Source organism: Leuresthes tenuis, unplaced genomic scaffold (assembly GCF_036924035.1).
Source record: "Leuresthes tenuis unplaced genomic scaffold, fLeuTen1.0.hap1 SCAF_12, whole genome shotgun sequence".
Lineage (NCBI taxonomy): Eukaryota > Metazoa > Chordata > Actinopteri > Atheriniformes > Atherinopsidae > Leuresthes > Leuresthes tenuis.
Window position 1 is genome coordinate 24715715 of NW_027325366.1, and position 23930 is coordinate 24739644.

The following is a 23930-nucleotide window of genomic DNA, read 5'->3' on the forward strand; positions in this document are numbered from 1 at the left end:
TTAAGTTTTTCATTAAAATTATGTTGTTTGTAGGATTTCTAAGACATTGACACTTAATTAGTATGTGTAGTGAAGTGAGAACTGTGCTAGTTGGTGATATTTTTATACTGAGGTAAAATAAATGAATAGATAAATGAAAAATTAGAATTCACTGTGAACTAAACAAGAGGGAATACATCGACTAGCTGACAGGCTGCATACAAATTTATTGAATTAGACTGTTAGGGTAAGTTGAACCAGCAGCCGAGTCCAGTGACTATGTACTGCATGGCAGGATTTCTCTGTCACGCTGCCATTACTTTATTTATTAATTTTTTAATTTGAAGTTTAAAACCTAAAAAAAAGCAAGATGTCAGATTTACTACGAAGGGCACATTCGCACTGGGTTGCAAACAAGCAGGCTTGTTGGCAATCAGGAGCAGAACAATTAAACGGCACATTATTGTACAGGCACAATAGTCAATAGTCGATGTTCAATGGTCCACTGTGACCCTGTGTACAAACCGATAAGTTGTTTAGAATATTCAAGATGAGTTGTTTGGCTCTGATTGAAATGCCCTTTTATCTGCCTTACAAATTAAATAAACTCATACTTTACAAAAGAGTCATAGGGTGAAAGGCTTCTTTTGAGTTTCCTCTGTTTTTCAAAATTCAGGACCATGGACAGCACATGCAGCAAACGAGGGGATTTACTCTTTAAAGCAAGGATGTCAAACTCTGGTCCTCGAGGGCTTCAGATTAAATGGATCTCTTCAAAAGGTTGTTAAATTCTGCACAAACCAGCTAATGAGGCATCAATCTGAATCTGGTGTTTTGGTGCAGGGAAACATCTAAAACCTGTAGGACAGTAGCCCTTGAGGAGTTTGACAACCCTGCTTTAAAGCCTAGTGTTGCAACAGAAGGATAATGGGTGAAAAAAAGTTCCTAATAGCCAGCTATTAGAGTAGACTACATCACAACCCTCAATTTCTGTAAAAGGCAGCAAAACGAAAGAAAATAGATAGACCTGCCATAGCTTGAAACGTCTGAGTGAAAGCCAGATGAGTATTCAGACCATTTGTAAACATTATCTAACACTGCACTCTTCTCATTAGTAACCTCAAGACAGAGACACTGCAGGTGACATTGTGAGCTACAAAATTCACAGTTACAGAAGTCAGAAGACATGAATAAAAAAATAAAAAATACCTGAAGAAATTAACTTGCTGTATATCACAAGTAATTCTAGATTTCCTGCACTGAATTTATAGGGGAAAAAATAGTTTGTTGGCAGAAAATTCTCCCTCACAGACTCTATTCCTTCCAACGTCTCCTCCTCACAGCAGCGACAACGACTTCAAGGGCAATATTTAAGACTTGCTTTTTTCTAGTAGTAAATAATAGCACAGTAAGCAATAAATTGGATACAACGAGCTTTGGTAAATCATGTGTTGAAATGAAAAATTACCCTTTAAATCCAGTGCTCTAAAAGATAAACAGTAGACACAGCAGGGTCGGCTACAAAATTGTTTGCACATATCTTTCAGTTGTTAATTATTTGGCTGTACCTCTTTAATGATGCCTTACGGTATTTTTTTTTAAAAACCAAAACAAGGTTTGTGCCAGGCACAGACTGTTAGTAAATTTGGTCCAAATGTCGCAAATAATTTTTATTTTTACTTGACGTGTCACTTCTTTCCTACTAAATGTAAATGCATTCAATTAACATTGAATTCTAGGCATCATATGTAAGATAGGTCATGTTTAGTTTACCCGTATGTTGAGCTGCAGTAATTAGTACAGTGAATTATTGCATTTCATCGCCATCACAAAATATTTAGTTCTAATCGTTTCAGTTCACGATATACCGTGTTTCACATGAATGTCAGTCATTGTGACTGTTGAAGGGCAACCAGTTGTGGAAAAAAAAAGACTAAAAGACCTAAGCCTGTTTCAATTCTCTGCGTGTGTGCGTCAGTGTGACTCTGTGACATGTCACACAGAGGAACTGCAATCTTTAGCCCTGCTCGAAACGCAGTGCATCAGGAAAAATGATGCTGTGCCCTTGAAAAGCCCAGTGTGATAATCCATGATTAGTGTGTCTGTGTGTGTGTCTGTGTGTGCGTCCAGAGAGGAAATGAGAGTGAAATGTGCGTGTTTGCTATTTGTGTATGAGTTTGTTGAAAAAAATAAAGAGAGTAAGTGTGTGTGTGTGTGTGTGCACATGTGTTCATACAGCTTCTATATCAATATGCTGCAAATCTTCTCTTATAATGTTTTGTTGATCAATATTTCACACATTGACAAACCTCTTGAGTGTTTTATATGAGGATTTAAGTTTATGTTTGTCTTGTATTTGCTTTCAGTCAGTACCACTTACAGTGTTCTCATATTTTCATATTTTCTTTATTGTATTGTCATCTCTCTAACATAAAGACTACTTTCACTGTGTCCAGCCAAGAGAAATTTTTTTCTGAATCACATTTCTCATCAGTGTGTTGGCTCCTGCTAAACAAATGATGATACTTTACGCGTGTTACCCAATGTTAAACATAGCAGTGATGCTGAAACATTACATGTTGAATGAACGTTACCTGCACATTTAGTTTGTTGGAATACTTGAACTTTATAAGGAGACTGCTGGTGCAAATTGTAATATAGATTTTGCATCATTTGTTGATGTTTTATCCAAAACCCATTTTTTTCCCTACATAATGTAATATGAAAAGCTTTTATAAACAACCACTTTCTCCACATGTAATTGCATATTTCACCTTCTACTGTATTAGCATTTACATTAATCTGGTGAAATTCCATCTCAGACTCAGTCATATTGAAGAGGTACTTAAAAGCTTCTAGTTGTGACATTTATCTCAAGTGTCCATGGAAATGACATGTTAAACTGCCGTCAGATTAAGGGGGCTCTGGTTTCATAACTAACAAAGTGGAAACCCTGCCAAGTTGCTGCCTAGTTGTTCTACTTTGATTTTAACACTGTAAATGTTGAAGCTTGGGATCCCCCCCCCCCACAGTATATGCTAATTTCGAATCTTGGCAACAGTGCAGCCACAACAGGGGCCTGTTTACCTATGTGCTGCATTGACTCCAAGTTAGCTCGGGCCCAGACAACGCAGTGACATTTCTGGATCTTCTTTCTTTGAATGATGAATTAAGTGCTTTTATACCATACAGGGATTTCTGCTAGAGAGTCATTTCTGCTTTAATGCAATGCCTCCTGAGGGCCAGAAAACCCAGGCCATTTATTTGTGGTTTACAGCCAAGCACTTTTCGTTCTGAAATTCTCAGAATCTTCCAATAAAATGATGTGTCAAAAAAAAAAAAAATCCCCAAACTTTATTCAAATGTGTGTAGAGAGGCAGTATTTCTAAGCTGACTATATAGTTGCCTACGCCATCTTCAACAGAGTGATGAACCCCTCCCCATATTTAACTCATCTGAAAGAAATCCAACTATTTTAGCACATTATGTTACTGACCTATTGTTGATTAACCTGCAGTAGTAAGTTAATTGTGTTTTCAGCATTGCACAGCGTCTTTTGTTGACTCTGTCCATTTTATTTATTACCATAAATAAGATGCTGCTGTTGCAGGTGATGATGAGTATTAGCGGTATAATCACTCATTTCTTAATTTAACTGAAATTTGAGCTGTTATGAAGTCTTCTGCTGTTGATTCATATGTTGCATGCTATTCTTGATTTCTTGAAGAATGGTCTAACATACATGGACACATCCTGAAACTGTCTCTATCAAGCTGGGACTAAAAATCCAACAAATGTCATGTTCATCCTGTTAGCTCCTCTTAAAAAATGTTTTGTTTTGTTTTGTTTTGTTTTTAAAAAGAAAGAAAAATCCAGGTCTCTACTGAACCTCTCAGTAAAGCTGTTTGATATGTCTTACTAAGAGAGGACACTATGGCAGACATTAAAGGATTTTCTGTTGCTGCTGTGATTCCTGCGTCTCCAGGGTAAGGAGCGGTCTGAAAAAAGGCTGCTACTGTGAGCTGCAGAATCTTGCGCTGAAGGCACAAATGTTTTCTTGAGATATAGCGTATTGGACTTATGGAAGGGAAAAAAGAAGACCCTTTGTTTTTGTTTTTCACTTGAAGTTACAGCGCTTGGATATCAGTTGCAGGATCCCTTGAGTCCTATTGCAATAAGTTACTTTTCCTTGTGGATGAGAAATTGTGGGAACAAAGCAAGCTTGAAACCAGTGCTTTCACACTCATGCAGCCTGAATATTTACTGAAAATAATAGCCATCCAGAAATCTAAAATGTAAACGGTGTTTGAGGAAACTATTTGAAAAAAATATCAAACTCACTACACACTGCATAACATGCCTGCATACTTACCTTACCACTGTTTTGAAGTTTTGTATAATTTTCACAACTGAGTTTGCAAACAAAATCTTTCCTGAGGGAACAGAAATATTTGATCTGAATCTTTAACGATGTTAAATATTCCTGAGGGGCGAAAAGGTTTTACCGAGAATTTTCAAGAACCTGGAGAACCTCTCTTGATTTGTGTTTTTACAAAATGAAAGAACACAGGACCGCCAAAAAATGCATTTAAAAAAAAAAAAGCCTTAAAGGGCTTGTCAGACATCATATTCATCAGTGTGTCTTCTTTTGTTTTAGGTGGGAGGGATGAGCTGGAGGGTCTTGCAGCCATCAGAAGGATCTGTGAAGAGTACAAGGAGGCCAAAGGTAACACAGCAAACACATTAGAGACCCACGCAGACACACACAAGTGCTTGTGCACGAGTGTGCTTGTGTTTGCAGCAATATACCGATATCATGTTCTTGTTTGTGCAAGAAAAGAGCAGAGCTGCATCAGTGTGTACCATAATCGTATTGTTAACAGTCCCCACAACTGCACACTTGAAGGTAAACACATAAATGGGGGCTAACATGAAGCTTCCAGACTGGACTTAATGGAGTATCATTGATGCACTATGATGAAGAGAAGGATATGAGGGAAAAGGCTAACGGAAGAAAAAATGTGGAAGGTTATAAAAATACCACACCATTAGCTGTACCTGCTTTATCCAGGCCTCCACTCGTAAAAGCCCCAGCTGACCAGCAGGTTTAGACCCAGAGCCCCCCGTCTGCTGCTGTGCTACTATAATAATGAATAAATAAACAGGATTTTAGAGAGACGGAGGAGAGATACACAGGCAAAGGGCAAAGGACAACATGACAAAAAGATAAATGAATGAAAAAAGGGGAATGGAAGAGGAGATGGAGAAAGAATGGAGGCACAGAGGAGTTGATGGAGATAAGAAGAGACAAATGATAGCAGAGATTTATCACTCCATCGACCAAACCTTACAGGGTTCTCTGTAACTCTGGTGTTGAGAAATTGAATCGGCTGACCTTCACAGCACCATAAATACCAACACTGTGCAATGACAAAGAGGCCTCATGAGTTATTCTTCTCTGTGCCAAATGGCCTTGAGTTTTTTTCATCTCGTCGCAATTTGGCCCACTAGAATTCAGACACTTGTATTCATGTAGAAATTAGATTTTATCTACAGGGAATTTATTTGGATTCTGTACTTTTTATACCAGAAAATATAAGTTTTTCATACTGATTTACTACAGCATCCTATCATTCTACTTTTAGTAGTGACATGATTTTGATTAAACGGGTCTACATTTTACGAACAAGGCAGCAAAAGAACTCATTGGCACAATATATATTCAGTGTTAGTTTTCCAACAAACATTGATTATACCCTAACAAGTAATCAAGCATTTTTAGTTTTAGTTTATATTTGCCATATTTGTCCCCCTACAGTTACAGGATGCAGCGCCACTGTAAAATAATAATAAAAAAAGATCTCCATCTAATCAGGAATTTATTATTATGCTTTAGAGGTGATAAAAAACACCAGAAGCCAACAAATATGTCAAGAGACAAGGTAAGGTAATGTTACAGGACCAAAGAAGAATAAGACTGCAAGATTTTACATACTATGACATATGTGATTGACAAATGCTCACAAAAAGGCCAAAAAAGTCAACATGTTAACAATTGAATATATATATACATACTGTAAATGAAATCTCCACTGGTAACCATATTACAACTCAAATTCTAAATATAAGCTGTGTAAAATAGGAACACAAGGTGCTGATTTGCACCTCAGTAAACGCTGTGTTATATCAGCAATTGAAACTGCTAAATTTTATTTAATTTTATGTTTTAGATTTCGAGCCACGAGCAAGTTTGCACGAAACTGAGACCTGCGTGTGTTAACTGCTGTGTTCATCACCTCTTTTTACAAATCAGAGAGAATTGTGTTCATTTATTTATTTATTTTTTTTGTCACTTGGGAAACAGAAAGGTGTATTTTGCTGGGCCTTGCAGCGCAAAGCAGAGGAGGATTGGCTGACTGGGTCCCTGCTTGTGTATAAGTGGCTGTCAGGTACAGAGACAGCAGCCATGTCGCTGGTGTCACTGAAGTCGATTTCCCTGGACGGGGCCGTGGTGGAATTGATTACTTCTTTTGTAATTGGCAGGCACTGAGGCGTAAGGGACAAGGGGGTGTCTGCAGCTGGATGTTTGTGCACTGAATGAGAATGTGTTGATGTGTGTGTTTGAGTGTGTCAGAATGAGACAGTAATGAATTCTCATTAGTATGTGTGGCAGGAGCTTTAAACATCTCTGTCCAAATACCCTTTGGCTTCCTTCCCAGTGTGTGAACATTTGTCTGTTAGCAAAAAAAAAGAAATGGGCGACAGCTCAATAGATTTATTTCACTACAAAATATCATAAGTATTGTTGAATAGACTATACAGTGAATTGAAGTTGCTTTGAACACTTTATCAGTTTTTTTCCAACTGGTATCATATTTTCATAATCGTGGAAATTCATATTTTCAAGTGAACTTAACCTTCACATAGCATTTATCTTTAAGTCTCAGAGCTGCATTAAATTTCAGTCCTTACCTGAGAAAGGACTGAAGTCAGCCCCGTGGATTAACTTTCACAGCATGCTGCATAGGGATCTATGTCCACGCAAATTTACAGGTAAACCAGAGTAGCTTTCTATTCATCTGTTCATGCTAGTTTGTTGATCCGATTTAGATGGACACGGTGATATAAATGCATATTTACTCTCTTGCAGAGAGGAGATTATCAAAGGCAAAGAAACCATCCTAAACTTCGAGTACGGAAGTTTTTTTTCTTCCATCTGAATTTTACCCAAAAAGAGCCGAATTCCTATTATTTAAATGAGGATTTTTATTAGATCATGAATGTACCCCTGATCCCTTCGGTGGAGTATTCATCTTTTTAAGGTACTGAATTTAGATAAACGCTTTCTCCCAAAACACTTTCTCAGATTATATAGAGGAGAGGAGAGAAGTCTTAACTCTTAACTTCCAAGTGCATTATGAATATATAACTTTAAAGCTGCAAGCAGCAATGAACATTAGTATTACTTAGCCTCCTGTTGCAAGATGTTTCTATATGCTTTGGGTTTTCATTTGTCAAATGGCACTTAGGCTTGTCTTAGTACTGCTTGTCAGATGCAGACCACACAATGTCATTGCTGCTCTCAAGAAAGCCAGACTCGGTATACTCGTATTTTCTTGGTTCAGCTGTTACGGGCTTTGTGTCTCTGTGTTGCTACAGCGATGTCTTTCAGGCAACAGTTTACTGAGCAGCTGGTACCATGATCAACACATAATTGATTAACAATTATAGCAACCTATAAGATTTTCCACTGGCTCAAAGCCTGTGTAAGTTCAACTGTGATATGTCTTATTCCACGATTATGACGGAAGGTTTTTTCATGTATTTTCAATAGAGTAATACAGTTTTATTTAATATTGACAATTTTCTTTATTCATTCTTATTCTGTGGTTAATCTCTGGTTAATCAATTTATTTTTATCCCTGTCATTACAGACTAAAAACTTGTCATTGAATAGTTTGGAGTGCCGGTAGATGCGTTTGTTCCATTTCACATCATAAGTGTTGCCTTCTCTAAAAAGAATGCTGTCCTTAGAAAACCTTTAAAACAATCCTGTGGGGAATATGATAATAAATTTAGACTGCAACTAGGCTCTGGTCATTGGGCATTTTATCTTAAATTTTGAGCATGCACTTTCACACACACACATGCACCAGCTGATGCTGGTTATTTCTGTTTTTTTTTACCACAGGCAGTGCTGTCTGTCCGCTAACTTTAGTCATGGTGCATTTGAAAGTAACACATAGTGCCTCAAACCATAGGCCGAGATTATCTGCGTGAAGCAAGGCAACCTGTGTGTGTTTGTCTAGTTAATAGACATTAAATTCTCTCCCAGCCTAGGTAACCCAACTGCACCCTCCTTACAAACAGGGTTGTTTGTGAAAGAAACCCCTGGACTCCAAAGAGAATTAAACTGGAACAGAATGTGTGTGTGTAACAGACTGACCTTGTGACAGGGTGTGCTTGTACCTCAGTGCTTGATTACATATCTACCTGTGTGTTCGAGTTTATTTGTGTTTTTGCTGTGTTATTTATGTGTGTAGGACAGCTTCAGAGTAGACATAGACTTGAATTTATAGCTGTCTTGACAAGGATGGATATCATCCCATTAACAGTGCATGTTGCAGTTGATGGAAGCACCAGCCAGCCTCCTCTCCTCCACATCAGCTGAATAAAAACATCTGTGGAGGAGCGAACACTGGCACGATGCCCAGAGCTAATATTCTTGGAATTCACAGCGTTGTTTATAAGACAGCTCAAAGTTAACCTATTTAAATTTCCTTCCCACCATCACAACAGGCGATTTCAGAGGGGACAGTTCATTTGTTGTGTATTTTTACTCTTAAATAATCAAATGAATTGTCATGAGGTCGGGTAAGTTGGTGAAAAACTGCCATTCAAGGTAATGTATGACTTAATTCATTACATATTGTGTTTTATTTAGACCAAAAAACTAAAATGAAATGGGGGGGGATAATGTGGAGCTAAATCAGTCCAATCACAACGAGGTATTTAAAGTCACCTTTAAGTCATGTGAGTAATGCGGGTCCTCTGGTCCGTTGGCAATGAGGATAGAAATTTAATGTGTTTATCAGTGATGCATTTTAATATCAGATGAAGGTGTAATCCAGCTTAATCATATCTGCTGCCGTCAAATTCGGGACACAAGATGCCTGTTGAAGCCGGGTGGAAATGGGGATTTGCGGTTACAAAAGTTGGCAGCACTCCCATAAATCAGCACCTTGTTTTGCAAAGAAACACAAAATATAGCAAATAAAAAGATGAAGCAGCAAAAAGGCCAGAAATTGAACACTTGAACACAGTGAATAAAAAAGCACAAACATCAGCTGAATTACTGTCTTTTCAAAGAAGTATTGCTAAAAGGCTGTGTAGCATCTTTCTTTTTGTCTCATACTGGAACCTTGTTAGGAAAATGACTAATAAAAGAGCTGCTTATTTGTACCTCTTACAAATTCTAACAGCTACATGAGTTGAAACATGATTTACTATATTTTGGATTTCTTCCAAGTGAGCCAAAGGCTGTTCAGTTTGTAATTACAATTGCGAAGCTGTGATTTACTGAGTTAATGGCCGTTCTTCAGGTTGAAGTTTAAGACATCCTGCATAGGGCTGCGTAGTGGTGTGGAGGTTATCACCGTTGCCTCACAGCAGGACGGTTCCCAGTCCAAATCTTTACTGGGGCCCTTCTGGGTGAAGTTTGCATGTTCTCCTGTGGGTACTCTGGCTTCCTCCCAAGGTCAAAAAACATGCAGCTGGGATAGGCCCCAGCCCCTCTGGAATATGATGAAGCTGATATGGAAAATAGTTGAATGAGCTTTAAAAATAGCTTAGGCTTAAGGAGTTATACATGCATCTGTTTAAAGCTTACCTGTGGCAAGGTTAGTGCTCCTAACTTTTCCTTGGTTTGCAGTGAGGGGTTTCTCAGTACTTAGGTCTCATCCTCTCCCCAGCTTTCTCCTTATGAGAAATTAACTATAACTTAAAAACAATTCTGCTTTCATTACTTTTTCATTTTAATTTTGCAAAGTTGAACCCATTGACCCACTGTGTATCTATCTCAGGGCATGGCCACATCATTTGTCAGAGATAACTGTGGCCATTTCATTAAAATGAAAATGAAATCACTGCAGGGAAGGGTGTCCTACCCTCTCTGGCTTATAACCCCTGGCAAAAAAGTGCATAATGGGGATGTCTATCAGTTAGCAATAGCAATCAAATGTCCCTTTTTATCTTCTGTCCTCACCCATTAATCATCCATAGGCCCCTCAGATGAATTGTCTGACACAATTTCGAGAACTACTGCTGAAGAACATGGTGTGCTAGTATACAGTGTGAATTATGAATTCAGTAGAATATATGTAGACCATATAAAATACAAGAAAGATAAAATACATAAAATACATGTAAAGTCTCATGAAAACCGGCATAGATTTATTAGCTTTTACTAAATTCTCAAGTGATGTTCTAGTGACTTAATCCAAGAGAAGAAAAAGAGAAACAGATCAAACGGCAAAATTTTATCTACAAAACCTTTTTCTGTCATCAGTTTCAAGATCCAAAAGAAGAGGCCCACGCTTGATCGATGACATGTTACTCCCTGAGGACTTTTTGAGAGCCCATTCCGGACGACTAGAAAGGAATGACAGACATTACACAAATTCACAAGCGCACATATTGACGTTTATCTGTTTTCAGGCTAATGCGCATGAACACACACTGACACGTTTGTTTGCTGGTATGCATACTGTTGAAATACACCCACACACAAACTGAGGTAAATAAGTGCTCACGGCCATTCAGATGCACACACTTACTCTGCCTGGTTCCTTCTTCCTCATATTTTTTCCCCTTTCCCTCTCCTTCTCTCCCTCTCACACACAATCAGCAGAAAGTGAGTGGCGTGGTTGAAGATAAGGTTGCTATCAGACCTTCATCAGGGACAGCCACACTCATCTGTCTCAGCAGCCTTTTAAAAAAAAAAAAATGGGTACCATCAACTCTCCCCTCCCCTGCTCTCCCTCAGTCCTCTCCCTGTCTTTGTCCATTATATTTGACCCTCTTCAGACTTGCCTAAGTTATAGAGAGGGACAACAAAGCAGCTATTTCTTTGCTGTTTGAAAGTAAGCGTCTTCTTGTAAAATGGTAGTGTGCCTGTATTGTACCTTCATCCAAAAAACGATTAGCCAAATAATAAAAATGTCATTCAAAGCCCAACAGGAACCAAAGATATTTTGATATTCAGGCAGAGTTTTCAGGTTTTGTATGGATTAAGGCCTATAATATGACACTGCTATGTGAAAAGGCCCAACCAAGTGAATAATCCCAAGAGTTCATGCAGCTTGAGGCACACTTGTCAGACTGAATGACCTCCTCATTCTTCACTTTACATTCCTCAGCGTAATAGTAGACCTACTATTCTTTTAATACTATTATTTATATATATTTCCCTGGCACATATTAATTTAAAATATGAAACCAGTAAGAAAGAGAGCAGAAACTTGCCATTTTCTTATAGTTCAGTTTGATGTTTGCCTATGTAATCCTCATATCTGTAGCATTTTATGGGAATAGCACACAGTTTCAAAGTGGTATTGTGGTAGAAGCAAGCACTGATCAGGACATTCCTTTTGTATTATTGTTAATGTGATAGTTATACATATATGTATTTATGTGATTGATGTGTTTGACTGGCTTCAGACAAAATTATTACATTCTAAAGAAGCCAGAAAGATACCTTATGGACTTAAATTTTACTCCAATCTCATCTAGAAGGGATTGGAATTAAATAATCTATGCAATGGTGGATGGATAGTGAAGGTACAGTTAAAGCATCTGTTGATGAGAGAAGTTTTTCTTTACTGTAGAAGATTAACAGGGACTTTCCAGTCCAGTCTGCAGTGGAAAGGTCATTCCACCAATGGAGAGTCGGTGAGGAAAAGACTAATGTTCATTCATTGTTTTTATTAAGTGAAATGGCAAAAGACGTTGAAGCACAACAAAACAGCAGCAGATAGAAAACTAGGCCTGAAAACTAGGCCTTGTGGAGGAGCTTAGGAAGCTAAAGGTTCCAGTGTGGGATTCAACCGTTGTTCTTAAGCCACCTTAAAAAGAAACACCATAACTGCGTCGTTGCACCTACTGTCTGATCGTTACGTGACATAGAAAACATCTGGTCTTGAGTAGTTAAAATGTTTGAATAAAAACTTCTACATATTCATTTATTCTGAAATTTGAATATACATTTGATGGCTGCAGTCATTAGATTGTGCTTACAGACCGGGGACAATTTTGCATGCCTTTGGGCAAATTTTAGCAATTTTACCAGTTAATGATACTTGAAGAAGATGTGGAATAAATAAGAAAGGAAGAAATAGTTTTTGTACCATGCTGGAGTGCAGAGCTATCATTAATATAAGTGATAATATGATTTGGATGCTAATGCAGTGGCTGTAGAACAAATGTGTGCGAGCATGTGTAAACAATATAAAATGAGCTGAGCTGGGAAATTAAAGTAACTTTTGTTTGGAGAGACTGTTTCTACATCTGACCGTGCATAGAAAACACCTCTTATATGATGTCAGTATGTAAATGACAGAATATATCTCACTATCACTTGCCCCTTTGATCATACTCTAAGGAATGATTTCCCTCCAAATAAGCTTTACCTGTTAAGCTCTTTAAGGGAGTCAGCATAAGTAATTTATCTGCCTGTGCACACACTTTCACTAAAACCTGAGTCACGTTAACGTTGTGATGAAACCAGCTGCGGGCCACTGGTCCCTCACCTGTGTCTTATCATACATTAGACCTCGTATAACTTTTTTGTTAAGCTTTGAAGGAGCTCGGAAAGAATTAGGAAGTAATAGGTTTGACATAATATGCTGAGGCAATGGAAGTAAAGCGCTTTGAGTATTGTGGTGGGAGAATCCACAGAGCGTGCTGTAGGAGATTATTAACACACTCTTTGATGTTTTAATGGCAAAACTGGTAGCAGGAATAATCCATTTACAATACCTCTGACTTGCATGCCTTTGTGTGTGTGTTTTTGTCTTTTTCAGTGGAGTTCAGGAAATTGGACCTAGCCTCTTTGCATTCTGTCCGTCAATTTGCCCAGACCTTCAAGGAGAGGAAGCTGCCACTAAATATTTTGGTGAATAATGGTATGTAGGGGAGGTGTGGTCTCCTTAAAATGCACAGATAGAGTACTTTTTGCATGTGCAAAGTGCTTTGGTGTGTTTTCAGTGGAAGATTCAAGACTCTGTCAGCGGACAAAATCAAAATTACACTGCTGTGCAGAAAATTTAAAAACATTCAATCCAGCTCCAGACCGACTGAGATAAATTTCACATACATCTGTACATGCATACATACACTTAAAGCTCAAGTACTGTACCCCCTCACTCTTTAATGCTACATGAGTGACCTCTATGGTGTGTGAGTTGCAGAGAGTTTTCTGCTAAATTTAAATCTGTCAACTAAAATTTTTTTTTCTTACAGGAATTAAATTGAATAAGATTTTGAACATTCATTCAGAAATTACTGACTTTACCCTTATGTTTGTCTATATAAAAAAAGTCTTGAAAACGGTGAGGTCTGAGAGGCATAAAGACATCATTCTACCATAGAAAATGATCAGCTCAAAGAAATCACTGAAAGTTTTCAATTTTGCTATGACATTCGTGTCTATGATGCGTTGTATGTAAACATCTGTTTGGAGTGTGATAATGGATGTTTGTGTTCATATATTTTCAGCGGGTGTGATGCTGGTTCCTGAGGGACGTACTGCAGATGGATTTGAGCAGCACTTTGGTGTGAACTACCTTGGCCACTTCCTGTTGACCTGGCTCCTCCTGGATATACTGAAGGCTTCTGGGAAGTGTGGTCCCGTCTCCCGTGTGGTCAATGTCTCGTCATCAGTCCATTGCATTGGGGAGATCAGACTAGATGACTTGAATAGCTGGTGGGTACTCACTCACACACTGATATTGAGGGAACATTTATAGATAAAGCAAACCCCCTTTGTTTCCTCTGATCTCTGTTGGAAAGCTAAAGAGCAGAAATGTGGACATTTTTTCTCACTGTTCTACCTAAGTGCTATTATTACCATTGTGACTTCTAAATGTTGCTCAAGTGCTAAATGTGTTCAGAATGCCATTTTGTATTTCATCAACATTAAACAGTCACAACCATATCTAACAATTTGTTTCACTATCTATAAAAAGAACATTGCTGAGAGAACACTGTCAGTCCTTTGCCACGTTTCATCTTTCAGAAAACCATTCCATTACAGATCTTATTAAATTTGCCTGCCTTTTCTTTGCCGGTGTCACAGACCAACCTCAATTTCTATGGACTGAAATTAAGTTGGACTTCAATTTTGGCAATAATGGAATTAGACTTACCTAAACAAAATTCAGCTTTTCGTTTCATATTAATTGTTTAATATGCGTTCTTCTTTTCTCCTTCTTCAGCCAACATTATTCAGCTCATGCTGCTTATTGTCACAGTAAGCTGGCCCAGTTGTTATTTAGCTCCCAGCTCCACCAGGAGATGCGGCGTGGAGGTTTCCCTGTGACTTCATTTGCTGTGGATCCTGGAATGGTGGATACTGCTCTCTATTGCCATCTCTGGACACCGCTCCGTCTTGCACAGAGTGCCATTGCTCGCCTGCTTTTTAGGGTAAAGTACTGCTCACACTACAGTTTGTGTTTTGTACACAAATTCTGATTTCTGTCATTGGAGGATACAGTGAAAGAGAAATTGCATGAACCGCTATTATCCAGTCAATATTAAACTACACTTGAGATTTCTTATTTCAAGGGCACAAAGTTTTAATATAAATGAAAACATGTCTTCCATCCTCAAACTGATTTTTCTCTGCTGTTGTTCTACTTGAATATAATCACTGGTAACCAATTTACCCAGAAAGAGGTGCTCTTCTGCTAACTTTGTCCACATTTCTATTTGCATTTCTTACAAATGGAAGTTTTACCCGTTGTAGTGGATGGTGCGTCCGCTATTTACAGATGGTTCCTAAACACCTCGCATGCAGACAGTCTGTAGTTATAAAGACAACAGAGAAAACAATTCTTTCTTTGTGTTATCAGCAACACGCATTTGTTTGAAGTAGATCAGATGAACAGCTTTTAAAAAAAAAAAAGAAAAACACACACATATACAGATAGGCAGACATACAGAGATTCCTGCATTTGTTAGCAAGATGAACAGGCATGCATCTTCATTTGAATTCGCACATTCCATCCAATGGAATTGTTACTAAGAATAAATTCAGGTTATTATTCTTGTGTTACATTTACAAGCCTTAAAGGCTGACCGCAGGCCTGTGTTAATGTCTCTGGGATTTAATAGAGAGAGACTTGTGCGCGTGTTTGAACCCTTAACTGCAACTATTTCAGGCATTTGCCCATGAGCCTAAACTGTGGGATGGTTCTGACCCACATAAGCAAACACATTAATCACATAAACTCCTGCATGTAATCATTAACACAGACACTTACCACTACACAGACAAAGTGCTCTTCTTGCCTGTTAAAAGACCTCTTTATGTCTAGCTGCAGCATTTAATGCAGAGCCGATGTGTAGAAGATGGATATACACAGCAGAGAAAGCATTTTGTCCTAAACAAAAACAATGCAAGGTAGGCAGAGAGGATAAACTGAACTCTTTAACTTGAAAACTAAACTAGCACAAGAACAGGACTCTTACTGTAAGATTTAGTGCATTCTCATGCGCTGTACATTGCTCTGTAGAATATTATACACTGGACAGTGCACAGTCTGCTCCATTACACACAATACATGCGTCAATCGAGGGCAGATCTCCTGTCTTTCATTAATGACAGCGCTCCACAATCTTAAGGGTTTCTAATCATTTATTTTTTTTAAGATTACAGAATATTTTTCTATATCTAAAGACAAGACACTGATAATGTGCAAGATAGATAAAAAAAAAAGCAAGATTACAGATTGTTATCAAAGACAAAGGAAAATTCTGGAATATTGTCATTGATCTAACGAGATCTTGTTTTTGGTCTATGGTAACATACAGCCATATCTTCAGTCTCAATCATGCATTTCCCCGGGTGCCCGGTAATACAGCACTTTGAAGAATGACGGTATAAATGTTTGCTAAAAAACACGATGTTCCGTCACTTTTTGCAGAGATGTGTTGTTTTGGTAGACATTATGCTCAATTGGAATCGATTATATGCACTTGTATTAAAACAGACCTAGAATAGTGTACATATTAAACCATTAAGGCCTGATGCAACATATAGGTATTTGCAGTTCTGCTTAAAGAGCCACTGGTGTCTGAATGGGTCAGTTTTTGATATCTATTAACAAAACCAGTAACTGTGAATGCTCAGTAGGCTCTTAAAAAAAATTCAAATGCAGTAGAGCTTTTTATGTCAGTATGACCCAGTCAGTGTTTCAGAGGAAGTAAAAACTGCTAAGAAAAATATGTAACCCTTTTGTGTGTAAAGCACCAAGTCAGAAACAGCAGAGCAAATAGTTTATTTTCTTTGGAACTTTTTTATTGTGTTCAACACTTCAACCCTTCCATGTGTGAACAAACCAATAGACTGCAGCCAGCAACAGCATGAATAATGAAAAGCTGGTTTGCCAGCATTACACTGACAAGTTTGGCCTGCCAGGCAAAATTATAATTCTTTCATAAGAACAACAAAAAAAAAAATCATGTTTTAAAATGTTGCGGACTGCTACAGCGTGGTTCACAGCACTGGTTCACACGAGGATCGCTGTCGATGCTCTCATCTCTGCTCAATAACCTGCTCCTGACCTCACAGCCGACTCTGAGATCATTGTTAAAACCACAACACCATCACTCATACATGCATGCAAGCAGGTATTCACACGGGCACACAAACACATGCGCAGGAAATTACCCCAAGCCTCCCTTTCACTGACGTTAACATGCAGTGACATCAGCCCTTTTCTTGCATTCACTCACACAAAACACACAAACTCTTCTCATCCTTTTCTTTTGTACTGATTGTTTGCTTATGTTTTTGACCTGTAGTGATTTGCATTCCTTTTGACATTTTTGTATTTTGAAATAACTTTTTTGTACATTCAGATGAGCGTTTGCCTGTTTTTTTTTTTTTTCTTTTTTTTTTTTTTCTAGACTCCTGCAGAGGGTGCTGCCACTGTGTTGTCAGCTGCTCTATCACCAGCCCTGGATGAGGACTGTGGAGGGGGCTACTGGGCCAATGGGTGCAGGGAGATGACAACGCCACCAAACTTTGAGCCACAGCTTCAGTTGAGCTTATGGGAAATCAGCATCCAGTTGCTAAGGCTACAGTAGCTTGGGACTTTAAGATGACCAACAGGACTAGTCCTATTTGAAAACATCACGTTTCGACCCTAAACTCAGACCCACCAGCCACATTCCTCTTTTTTGTTCCTTCCATACATCACATCCAGGGGTTAGTAGCATTTTATGTTGGCAGTGATCAAAATCCACCACTAGACTGTGACTGGTTGTTTGGGTAGTGAAAACCTCCTTTATGTCCCAGACCTGCCAAAGAAGGGCTATGGGGGATGGAAGGTGTCATTTTTGTTTGACTTTGTTTTTCACTGTGAGCAAGCAATCGTACAACATCTGCACTCACCTAACCGCACTCTTAAGATTGCAGCGATATGTTGTCATAGGTATTAAAAAAAATCCTGCCCTTCAGTCATAAGTAAAGGTTGATATCATCCAACTAATTCTCTAATCATGGAAATTGTACGATGTCCAAGCAATGAATTTGGTCCACACAAAAATCCTAAATGACACATGCCAGACTCTGCCTTAATGCCATAATACTTGTTGTCATTAATCAGTAATGAAGTGAATTGAAGTGTTTCACACTTTCCTGCATTACCGTGGTATTGGCAATAATCTTTGGCATTCTATATTGGATAAGTAATGCAAATTGACTGAATATTGTGCTGATCAAACCCTAGGCAAGAGAACGATCAAACACCAGTGATCTGATAAAATCCACCTTGCTTTTTTGCTCTTGACACATCACACACTGATTTCTAAAATCATCTTGCCATCCTGCCTGTTCTACTGGGAGCACTTTATTTATTTTTCCTTACACTTTTGTGGTTTTATTGGTTGCTGCTAAATAAGTAGCTGTATGATAGGATCTAAAAAAAAAAGTGAATTTAACTGTACCCGGCATGCTCTGGGTATACAATGTTTTCATCTTTCCTCTCTTTATTGTTCAGCAATCCAGCACAAGACATTCATTTGAACTTATAAAAGGATCTGGCAAGACGCTGAAAAAAGGCATACGTCTCGTAAAAATGATGGCTTAAATTATTAATTCTCCCTCATCCTGAGAATAGTGAAACATTGTGTTTTGTTATTGAGAATTTGCAGGGAATCCTGGATTTTCAGATGCTTCTGGTGGCTTCTCTCTGCTCGGGAAGGACGCTAATCCATCCTCCATTGTGTTTTCTTTTTTTATTTGTCTTTATCACTTTTGCTTTGTCTGTGATACTTGTGTGTGTTTGTGTATTATGCATAGAAGTAAAATGTTAACTCATAAACAGACCCAATTTATGCTGATGGACAGATTTTGAGGAGAGAGAAAGAGGGAAAGCACTTTTTTTTTCAGTGTACAAGCTGTGATTGGTTCCTCATTGCTGCTGCTAATGCCACCTCCTTATTTGGCGCCACTCCCAGTGCATTGTTGGATTGAGATTTCCCAGTGGTGAGAATCCAACTCCATCTGCTTAACTGACACACACACTCACTCTGAAACCCTGGAAGCAGTACATTCAGGGAAAGGCTTAGCCAAACAAACAAACATGTCTGTCTCTCATGCAGCGATATATACTCGCACACATATACAAATACAAGTTGCGCCATAATGCCATCTCCACTGTGATTTATGCTGTTTAGCTGTGAGGATGAAAAGTTTATCTGAAATTGACAAGTTTAAACTAAATTCCTTAGCTCATTGCTGGGAATGCATTTGTAATTTTAAAACTGCCAACGAACATCCAGCCTTTGTAATTATTCGCTGTATGTGAAGCAATAGTATCACTGTGGTAGCTAATTCAGCAACTAGCACAGAATCAGACATTTAGAATTGGAGCAGTGTGGACGGGTACAAAGCAAAAAGATGCCAGCCTCAAGTTACCCATTTATCAGGAATTTCTTTGTCTACAGGTCTAAAAATGTTTAATGAAGAGATTTGTCAGCGCGTTTTGTTTTGTATGGTTGAATTTATGGTTGTTTGCTTAGCTTTTCAGCAGCGGCTGGAGGCTGTCAGGTAATGCTGCTCACAAAGCAACCTTCTGCTTTGCACCTTCTTTAGAAGAATTCTAGATCAGATTAAACAAATCAGATTTGTGCCCAAATCAGACAAAAGTCTGGCCCAACAGAGTTAAAAGATAAAGAAGTATTCTGCTTGTCCTTATAAAGTCATAATGACTTTGTTCTTGGCTTGCTATGCTTGATCATAATTTTTGGTTCTGGTCCATGAGTTGCTGATCACCTTAATCAGGCACCTGTTACATACAATGCTCCTACATGAATGTACGAGTTAATAAAGATTGCCAGAGTACTCCATTGGACAATCATCCAGTATAAAAATGGACTCCAAAGTAGGTATAATCCTTAAAATAGAGCTGTGTTGTTGTTTTTTTTGTAAAGATTCTCCTTGAAATTCTTAAAAATGAGATTTGATAAAGGAGGCTCTACCTTTAGATTCATTCCGTGTGAGAATCACAAGACACAGGAAGTCTTCACATCGCTTGACCGCTGAAGACAGTTCATGCAGTGAATTTTACAAATGTTAATGTTAAAGGCTGTTACCATTACACGTTTGCATTTATCTCGTTTAAATAACAAACTTTGACTGAGAGGAGTAAATCATACTAAATTGTTTGATTTAGTATGATTATTTTTCATGTGCTAATGCAGTGTCTGCTGTCACTCTTTGTGACATTCTAATGCCTGTACTTGTGCCGAATGTTAGCAGATCAAAAGCCAAAACACTTTGTAAATTATAATCAACACCACCATTCAGCCTGGACTCATGGAAATCAAACCAAGCTAAATAATTTTATTTGCACAGATGGACATGAATTTTCAATTTTACTCCGAACGCACAGAACGACTTTCAAAGTAATATTTTTTCCAGTGGGAAGTGTCATGTATGCCTGCACAGTGTTGGTGTCTTTTGTTGATGGGCAGGAGTTTTTGCCCTGTAAGCTAGAGAAAATAGATCTTAACAAGTGATGGATGTTTTCAGTGTCAATTAAGACAAGCTGCTAATGTTTTCCAAACCCCGAAGTACTCAGCAGGTGGTTAGGTATTCAGATCAACCCAAACAGCAAGCAAAAGTGAAGTAAACTATGAAAAAAGTAAAGAAAATAAACATATTGGGTCAGAATGATTATAAACTGTGCATAACTCCACTGCAACACCTTTCAGCCTACAGATATAGACTTTTTCATGTTAAAACTGATTACATTGCAGCTAATAATCCACCAAATTTGTTCTAATTTGAGGTTAACATCTAATTAGTTAAATGTTTTTCTAGATTAGAAGTTGTGTAGGAATAGACTCTTAAATGCCAGCAATATTTCTCAGTTTGCAACTGAGTTGTGTTTTTTGCCTTCTCAGTGTTGTCACAATTCTTGGAAACTGTTTATTGCCTCTGTGCTTCCTTGTTTGAGTGTGTGGCTCCCTTAGGCTACTGTAAGGCACTGACTAAATAACGATCTACCAAACATATTCCCACTGAAACAAATGTGCTTGCTTCCTTTGACACAAATGAAAACACCAGCTTACTACTCGGCAGCACTTGTGTAAAGAGTGCAAGGCTACAATGTGTGCTACATCCCATCAAAGAGCTATTGTCTTCTTCTCAGTAAAGTTGCTGAAGTAGTTGTATTTAAACCAGAGAGGGACATCAGGAGAACATGGCTGTCTCTGTCTGAGCACAAGGTTGCTGAAAGAGAGGGTGTTCTTGTTGCGTTAGTGTCCTTCTGAAGTGTTCTACACAGGCGGGACAGCGCGGTGAACTTTCTGAAATAGAGAAAAAGGCCTAAAAGAGCTCAAGTAACTGTCTGTGATATTGTCTGTATGTGATTTTACTCGTAAATGGTCAATACAAAGTGTTGGAGGAGACCAGTGGAGATGTGTGTAGACTGAAAACGCTCTAATAGCCATTCCTCTGCCTGACCTGGGATTACATTTATATTAAATGTTCCAGTCCCACGTTCTGCAAAATCCCAAATGTGTATATGTACATGAAGAGCTGAAATTAAAATATATGTATCAAGGGGTAACCAGATGAACTGAGTCCTTATTCTGGTTTTATTCAAGTTAAAACACACCAAGACGGTTTTTTTTTGTTTTTTTTTTTAATCCTTCTAGATTTAATACACATATGCTCTATTTTTGGGGCATGCCACTTGAGTGTGACATGTCACTTCAGTCTGTGGGGGCTGCAAATAGATGATGTTCCCACCTCAGATCCATTGTAAGCATTCAGTCCATCAGGGCCCCCTGAAGATTTATGAAAAGTGTTTTCATGTTTTAATTTTCTCATTATGTTGTGGTTGTTGAGATAAACATCTTATTGCTTTCGCTGTGCCTAAGAAGAATCTCCCTCATACATGTGTGTAAAAAAAAAAAAGTCGTAGAAACTGTGATACCGTATTGTCCTGTGCATTGCTGTAAATTTCTTCTCTTGTAAGAGTGATGGGGCGGGGGTGGGTTGAAAAATGTATGTCTGTGTGAGCGTGTGTTTAGGTAAGGGAATCGATGTCCATGTTTCCTGTCGATGGTTGTAACATTCCAGCAGCAGCCACCACCTTTTCTATTATCCAAAGCCTCTCAATAAACATATCATTGTGCCACTTGCTTGCTGTTTTTTTTTTTTCCTTCAATTGTGAGAATCTGCTTGATATCAGGCAACCAGCCTCAAGCTCAGTCTGAACTTCTGAGACATTCTCAGATCCATCAGCGAAAGAAACACACAGTTGCTTTTCCATCCCTTTAGAAGACATAACATTCACTTGGATTTAACCTTTGAACCTTAAATCAATTACAGGGACTTGTATTCTGTCCCCAAAAAGGGCGGTGGGTTCACATAGTGTTGCTGTTTCTTTAAAATGATACACAAGTACGAACAAAGCATTTTAGAATGATATCTTACACACACTGGGATCAATTTCTTGTTTAATGTCTTACACGAGGGTGATACTTGGAAAGGCAGTTTAGTGAGATGCTCCGGCTCCTCCCCCTGAATCCCAAAACGATTTATATAACGTCCAACAGATACTTCAGAGATCTAGTTAATAATGTGGACACTATGTCTTGTTCATCAAACCGTACATTAGCTTTTTTTTTTGAGGCAACATACAATATCGTTCTGAATGAGACCATGAATTCTCCATGAAGAGGTGTGTACTTTGTCTGCAACAATGTTTAGCTTGATAGAAATAGTCATCTCCACAAATGCTAGGACCAAATGTTTGCCTGGAGCATCACATTCCTCCTGAAAGCTTGTTTTCTTCTGTGTGTATGCTGCTGTCATCTTCTAATAAAGGACACAGGATTTTTTAGACCAGGCCACGGTCTTCCATTGCTCTGTGGTTTGGCTGTGATGCTCTTATGCTTTTACTGTTGGTCCTTTCAGTGGTGACAAGGGGTCAGCTTGGTACTCTGAAGCCAAGCAGTGTGTGTTCTGACATAGCTCTCTGTCATAGCCTGCATTGACGTATTCCCCAGTTTGTTTTACAATAGATCTTGGACCACATGGGCTGAGGTCGAGCCCTACATGCACCAATGAGCCATGGATATCCACAGCTCTGTAGGAAGCTCATGGGTTGCTTGTTCCTTCCTTTTATTTTTTGTGATAGACGCCTCACAAGACCGCTGGTGTTTTGACTCGGTGATATCTGACTCGGTCCTCTTGTCATCACTGTTGGTCTAAGTCACTCAGACCCTTTTCCCTCTATCAACACATCATCTTCAAAAAATGACTGTCTACTTGCTGCTACCTAAGGTATCCAATCCCTTGACAGGTGCCATTGCAGTGAGATAAACCAGGATTATTTATTTCCCCTGTCAGTGGCTTTAATGTTGTTACTGAATGCTGACACTGCATATTGAAAGCCCCTGAAACACACTCAGGTCTTCTCTCAATATATTGAATGCTTTTTGATAAGATCAACACAAATCTATCAAATAATCTTTCCATAGGAGGCATTTGGTGATTTTAAAATGTTAAATTGTTAATTCGCTTAACTTAAAAATTTTGCTACAGTTGTTTTCTCTTGTAAATGTCAGTTTTGCTTTTATCAAATGATCACCGATAGATTCATCCCCATACAGTGCAGTACAGGTATAATTACTGTAAAAATTACACTTGTAAAATGTGAAAATGTAAACAAACATTTCAATCATGAAATTAATTTTGGATTTAACAGTGTTTTCCCGTAAGTATTGTTTTATTATCAGTTTTCAAGTGCTGCACTCTTTTTTTTCTCTTTAAGAGCCAAAAGATTTCATCAAAGACTTAACAAAGTTGAGTATATAACCATCTGTACATGTTTTAGTTCATAAAAATGATATTTCTCTGATTTACATGTTTTTAGCTGTCTTCCAGTTGAATTTGATATTAAAACATCCCCTGACTGATTTTTAGACTAACATCAAACCATAATTACATAAAACCACCGATGGTTTTTCTGTTGTTTATTAATTTTTTATTTGACTTCAGCTCTCTGTAGTATTTTGGATAGAGCAACAGACTTGTTAATAAAACATATACTCCCTCCCTACACTACCGCTGACTATATTCATGAATCTAGAAAGAGTGTTACGTCCATTTTTCTGTATGCGTGACAGTAGATTTTCAATTAGAGGTGGCA

The 23930-nt window shown here is 38.3% G+C and overlaps 1 protein-coding gene across 3 annotated transcripts in view; it reads left to right on the forward strand.

Annotated features, from left to right (window-relative positions):
• Positions 1–21911, forward strand: part of LOC140319572 (polyprenol dehydrogenase-like) — a 40177-nt gene extending 18266 nt beyond the window's left edge. For all 3 annotated transcript variants that reach the window (XM_072397254.1, XM_072397252.1, XM_072397253.1), the window contains exons 3-7: positions 4637–4705; positions 13059–13160; positions 13753–13960; positions 14472–14679; positions 17167–21911. In XM_072397254.1, the coding sequence (XP_072253355.1) occupies positions 4637–4705; positions 13059–13160; positions 13753–13960; positions 14472–14679; positions 17167–17346 (767 nt within the window). In that variant the 3' untranslated portion in view covers positions 17347–21911. The remainder of the gene's footprint in view (positions 1–4636; positions 4706–13058; positions 13161–13752; positions 13961–14471; positions 14680–17166) is intronic.
• Positions 21912–23930: the final 2019 nt, after the last annotated feature.